This window comes from Oryx dammah, unplaced genomic scaffold (genome assembly GCF_014754425.2).
Source record: "Oryx dammah isolate SB20612 unplaced genomic scaffold, SCBI_Odam_1.1 HiC_scaffold_11, whole genome shotgun sequence".
In the NCBI taxonomy this organism is placed as follows: domain Eukaryota; kingdom Metazoa; phylum Chordata; class Mammalia; order Artiodactyla; family Bovidae; genus Oryx; species Oryx dammah.
Genome location: NW_024070195.1, coordinates 24,395,431 through 24,402,023, shown reverse-complemented (window position 1 = coordinate 24,402,023; position 6,593 = coordinate 24,395,431). Strand labels below are relative to the sequence as shown.

General features: G+C 38.7%; 1 protein-coding gene across 1 annotated transcript in view; it reads left to right on the top strand.

Moving 5' to 3' along the window:
- The window catches only part of TSBP1 (testis expressed basic protein 1), a 65,345-nt gene extending 64,821 nt beyond the window's left edge, over nt 1-524 (top strand). Inside the window, exon 32 of the mRNA XM_040249037.1 lies at nt 1-524. This exon is cut by the window's left edge and continues 1,053 nt beyond it. Within this exon, the coding sequence (XP_040104971.1) occupies nt 1-308 (308 nt within the window). The 3' untranslated portion in view covers nt 309-524.
- Nucleotides 525-6,593: the final 6,069 nt, after the last annotated feature.

Below are 6,593 nucleotides of genomic sequence, written 5' to 3'. Positions count from 1 at the left end.
AGACCAGAATACTGAAAGGACAGGGGTCCCAAGTGAAGAAGAGTGAAACTAGAATACCAGTAGGTCAGGGGTCCCAAGTGAAGAAGACTGAGACCAGAATATCAAATGGACAAATGGCCCAAGAAAAGGAGAGTTCAGAAGACAAAGAAAAGCAGGACAATGAAAAGAGAGATACAGGGAAAGATAAAGAAGAAAATGATGCCAAAAACAAGAATGTTCATGGAGAAAAGAACAAAGTTCAAGGAAAGAATAACTTGACAATCAAGGATAAAAAAGTGGAAACTTCACAAAGGCGCAAAACTAAGTAAAGCTTCCTTTGCTTGTAAAGTACAACAAAAAGGAAAAGCAGTGGTAAATAAAAGACCCATAAGACAACTGATTATTATGACTTCTGTCCTCCAAATACAAGTCATATCCTAACCATTACTGTATCATAGTAGATTGCCTTTAAATTATACATCTGCAGAGTTTCTGCTATTCGGAAGTTTCAAGAGTTTTAGACCTCTTCATTCACAAACCTCAGCTTCCACCTCTGTTATAAATTGATACTTAGATTTACTCAGTCAATAAAGACTGGATACTTTCTGAAATAAAACATTTCTATTTTAAAAGTTAAAATAATTTCCTTTGACAAATATTTTATCTTTGTGATAGCCTGACCAATCAACCAACCAGTAATTCCTCCTGGTGGATCTGTTTCCAAGGCACTGTTCTAGCAATAAGGGGTGTACAGAAAAATATGAGTCCCTACAAATCAAGTAGCTTGTAGCATATACAATGACATAGTATGTATATGTGTGACAGGTTTTTTTTTAAGTAAAATCTAAGCATCAAAATGAAGCTTATGTGGACAATATAATACAAGTTAGCAACCTCTTTGGATGAGAAGATGAAGGGATACCCTCATGAGGAAGAAAGAAGTAGTATATGATGTATCTCAAAAGAGAGATGAGATGCTGAGTGAAGTAGAGCAAGTAGAAGAAAACCAAAGGGATTAAAGACTGCCATGTTATGTTCCAGGGAAAGTAGGAAATTTTATTGATGCAGCAGGCTCATAAGCATTTGGTGGTATAATTTTGAAAAGGAGGGTTAGAAGAAGATTCTGAAGGGATTTTAAAAATAAACCCAGATTTTATATTTTATTCATTAGGTAACTGGAAGCCTCTTGAGTGTTTGAGGAGAGTGAAGCAAATAAAGTGTTAGTCATGTTAGAAAGTGTTACTCATTCAGTTGTGTCCGACCCTTTGCAACCCCATGGACTGTAGGCCACAAAGCTCTTCTCTCCATGGGATTCTCCAGGCAAGAATATTGGAGTGGGTTGCCATTCCTTTCTCCAGGGGATCTTCCTGACCCAGGGATCGAACCCAGATCTTCCCTGGTGGCTCAGAAGTAAATAAGGTTGCATTTAAAGAACAATACTCAAAATAGACTGAAGAGGAGAAACATCATAGGTAGTAAAACTAGTTAAGGGGCACTTGGAGTAGTAAATGATAGAGAATAAATAGAAGAGATAGATATGACATATTTTCTCAAAAAGAATCACTACTTCATAATGACTGACTATGAGTAAGGAAAAGCAAAAAGCAAAATAATTGATGACTCCATGACTACTGAAACACAGTGGCAGACAATAACAAACAAGGAGCTAATTTGTGGAGCAAAAAGGGAATAACAGATATACTGAGTTTAAGGGGACAAACCATAACACTTGTCACTTGAGGGTCTGCAGCCAGTCCAATAGAGGTCACAGTTGAAGCCTTAAGAGTAAATGACCTCCTCAAAGGAGAAAGTACAGAGCTAGCAAAAGCACACATCTAAGAACTAACCTTGTTACTTGTACTGTGTTGAAGAAGAAAATTAAGGGATGGGAAGATAGAAAGGAGGATCTATATAATGAATGTTATGATAATTAAGGAAGATGAGAATTTCAAAAAGAAACTATAATTAAAGGAGAATAAGAACAGAAATAGACCACTGAAGTTGCTGTTTTGAAGATGACTGATAAACTTGTAAAAAGTACTTTACAAAATGAGATAGCCAGGAGAAGGAATATCAGTGGGCAGAATATAGAGACAAATTAAGTAGCTACAGGATATGCTTTACAATAAAGTCAGTTTCCGTCTGATTAAAAGTATAGATTTTAGGAACTGTATTTTCATACTACTACTATTCTGTGCTAGTTAACCCATACTCTGAATATTACATTCAGTTCTGTCATGGGGTGTGGATCAAGTAGAGTGCCTGCAGAAGAGAAAGACTATGATGGTGTGTGTGCGTGCTAAGTCGCTTCAGTCATGGTTGACTCTTTGTGATCCTATGGACTATAGCCTGCCAGGCTCCTCTGTCCATAGGATTCCCCAGGCAAGAATTCTGGAGTGGGTTGCCATGTCTTCTTCCAGGGGATCTTCCTGACCCATGGATTGAACCCGCATCTCTTTATATCTCCTGCATTGACAGACAGGTTCTTTACCACTAGTGTTACCTGGGAAGCCCATGATGATGAGGGAATTCAAATAATTTCAAGTAAGCAGAAAGTTCTACAGTCTCACCTGGGGTGGTAGGAGAGGGACACACAGGGAGAAAATGAGAATTATTTTCAAATATATGAAGGTTCATCATGGATTAGAATACTTTGTATAACCCCAAGGAAATAAGACCAACGAATGGAAGATTCAAAGTAATGGATTTTTATGTAAGCAATAAGGAAAATCAGGATAACTAAAAGAGTCTGAGCAAGAGTTTAATGTATACTTATGGTTGATTCACATTGTCGTATGGAAGAAGCCAACACAATATTGTAAAACAATTACCCTCCTATTAAAAATAAGTTTTTAAAACAAAGAGGAGCGCATGATCAATCAGTGGGAATGCTGCAGAGGAGATTCTAAAGAATCAGCTAAGTGGTTGGAATAGATTATCTTTATGGTTTCTTCCAAATATGAGTTTATATTTCAAAGTACAAAATTCTTTTGGACTAACTAGATGTCTTCCAAGGAAGTTTTTCAAATTAATCTAATATGTTAGGATTCTTTAAAGGGGCTTGACCAAAAACAAAGAGAAAGAAACCATACTTTAGTACCTCCCCAAAGTATAAAACATTACATAAATGGCTCATGCTATTCAACCATAAGCTGACAGGAGAAGCTCCACAAGTCAGACCACTATGTGGACCCCTCCCCTGTGCTCAGAGCCCCGCATCTGGTGTAGAATCCTAAGTTAATTTCAGGAGTCTCAAAACTCCTTAAGACCTTTGATAAACTACATGGATTTATTAGCAAGACTGCATTGGGAAAAAAAAATGGAGTGGAGGAGGAGAATAAATATTGAACATGAAATTTTTATAATGTAACTTAGCACACACAAATATATGTCTCTGGAATATACACATATCTTGGTTGATATCTCATGCATATATTATGCTAATCAGGAAAAATGTAACCAGAAGCCATTTAATATAGTTTAAAATATTTAGGTTTTCATGACCCTTATGTCATTTTTCTATAGCTCTCTGGGTTCTCCTGGTAGTTTTGTTGTTGCTCAGTTGCTCAGTCATGTCGAACTCTCTGCAGCTGCACTGACTGCAGCACGCCAGGCTTCTCTGTCCTTCACCATTACCCAGAGCTTGCTCAAACTCATGTCCATTGAGTTGGTGATGGCATCCAATCATCTCATCCTCAGTCAACCCCTTCTCCTCCTGCCTTCAATCTTTCCCAGCATCAGGGTCTTTTCAAATGAGTCAGCTCTTTGCATCAGATGGCCAAAGTACTAGAGTTTCAGCATCAGTTCTTCCAATGAATACTCAGGGTTGATTTCCTTTAGGATTGACTGGTTTGATCTCCCTGCAGTCCAACAGACTCTCAAGAGTCTTCTCCAACACCACAATTCAAAAGCTTCAATTTTTCAGTGCTCAGCTTTCTTTATAATCCAACCCTCACATCCATACATGACTACTGGAAAAACCATAGCCTTGACTATACAGATCTTTGTTGGTAGTTAGCTAGAGGATTTAGAAGGCTCTGACAAATGCAGTTTCTCTAGTACTTCTGCTAAGAAGCAGGGACCCTGCCAAGGCAACTACTTAAAAAAAAAAAAAAAACAGACTTTAGCAATCAGCTCAGCTGACTTCATACTGAAGAGTATATCCCTCTGAACCAAGGACTCAGAAGAGATGAATTCATAGAAACCTCCCTGTATCTTCTCCAAAATTTCTAGCTTGCAGCCAAAACATTTTTATCCCCACTAGAGGTTTCTTTGAAAGCAAGTAAGTCAAACAATAGGAAACTCCAACTATGAAAATGAAACATTCTCTAAAGACCACCAAAAAACAGACTAGTTAAAAACAATTGTTAATCCTCACTTTAAGATACAGATATGAAAATCTTCCCTGGTGGCTCAGATGGTAATGAGTCTGCCTGCAATGTGGGAGACCCAGGTTCAATTCCTGGGTTGGGAAGATCCTCTGGAGAAGGAAATGGCAACCTACTCCAGTATTCTTGCCTGGAAAATCCCATGGACAGAGGAGCCTGGCAGGCTACAGTTCATGGGGTCACAAAGAGTCGGACATGACTGAGTGACTAACACACAAGAAAATCTTAAAGGACCCCCCAAAAAAGAAGGGGAATAGGGTGAGCTATCAAAATAGGACCATGTTTAGCAAAATGATGCAAATATTAGTAAAATGAATATATGTACTTTCAAGATAGTTTAGATACAAAGGTAGGAATATAGGTCTTAACAGAAAATCAATGGTGGTAAATTTAATCTTACAAGTAAGCTAACAAACATCAAGTGCCTGGTTCACAAGATGAAGCAAGAACATACATCAAAACTTCAAGTTGGTTGCTAAGAGAGTAGATTTTAAAAGTTCTCACCAAAGGGAAAAAAGAAAATTTGTAACTGTGTGAGGTGATGGATGTTAACTAAACTTATTATAGAAATCTATAATATATACATATATATCGTATGTTGTACACCTTAAACTTAAACAGTTATATCTCAATTATATCTCAATAAAACTAAGGACGAAATAAAGTATTAACACTTTCAGTTCAGTTCAGTTCAGTTCATTCGCTCAGTCATGTCCGACTCTTTACGACCCTATGAATCACAACACACCAGGCCTCCCTTGTCCATCATCAACTCCCGGAGTTCACCCAAACTCATGTGCATTTAGTCGGTGATGCCATTCAGCCATCCCATCCTCTGTCATCCCTTTCTCCTCCTGCCCTCAGTCCTTCCCAGCATAAGGGTTTTTTCCAATGAGTCAACTCTTCACATGAGGTGGCCAAAGTATTGGAGTTTCAGCCTCAGCATCAGTTCTTCCAATGAATACTCAGGGTTGATTTCCTTTAGGATTGACTGGTTTGATCTCCCTGCAGTCCAACAGACTCTCAAGAGTCTTCTCCAACACCACAGTTCAAAAGCATCAATTCTTCGGCGCTCAACTTTCTTCACAGTCCAACTCTCACATCCATACATGACCACTGGAAAAACCATAGCCTTGACTAGTCAGACCTTTGTTGGCAAAGTAACATCTCTGCTTTTGAATATGCTGTCTAGGTTGTTCATAACTTTCCTTCCAAGGAGTAAGCGTCTTTTAATTTCATGGCTGCAGTCACCATCTGCAGTGATTTTGGAGCCAAAAAAAATAAAGTCTGACACTGTGTTCACTGTTTTCCCATCTATTTCCCATGAAGGGATGGGACCAGATGCCATGATCTTCGTTTTCTGAATGTTGAGCTTTAAGCCAACTTTTTCACTCTCCTCTTTTCTCCTCTTTTATCAAGAGGCTTTTTAGTTCCTCTTCACATTCTGCCATAAGGGTGGTGTCATCTGCATATCTGAGGTTATTGATATCTCTCCCAGCAATCTTGATTCCAGCTTGTGTTTCTTCCAGTCCAGCGTTTCTCATGACGTACTCTGCATATAAGTTAAATAAGCAGGGTAACATTATACAGCCTTGAAGTACTCCTTTTCCTATTAGGAACCAGTCTGTTGTTCCATGTCCAGTTCTAACTTGCTTCCTGACCTGCATATAGGTTTCTCAAGAGGCAGGTCAAGTGGTCTGGTATTCCCATCTCTTAAGGAATTTTCCACAGTTTATTGTGATCCACACAGTCAAAGGCTTTGGCATAGTCAATAAAACAGAAAAAGAAGTTTTTTTGAAACTCTCTTGCTTTTTTGATGATCCAGCGTATGTTGGCAATTTGATCTCTGGTTCCTCTGTCTTTTCTAAATCCAGCTTGAACATCTGGAAGTTCATGGTTCACATATTGCTGAAGCCTGGCTTGGAGAATTTTGAGCATTACTTTACTAGCATGTGAGATGAGTGCAATTGTGCAGTAGTTTGAGCATTCTTTGGCACTGCCTTTCTTTGGCATTGGAATGAAAACTGACCTTTTCCAGTCCTGTGGCCACTGCTGAGTTTTCCAAATTTCCTGGCATATTGAGTGCAGCACTTTCACAGCATCATCTTTCAGGATTTGAAATAGCTCAACTGGAATTCCATCACCTCCACTAGCTTTGTTCGTAGTGATGAGTCCTACGGCCCACTTGACTTCACATTCCAGGATGTTTGGCTCTAGGTGAGTGAT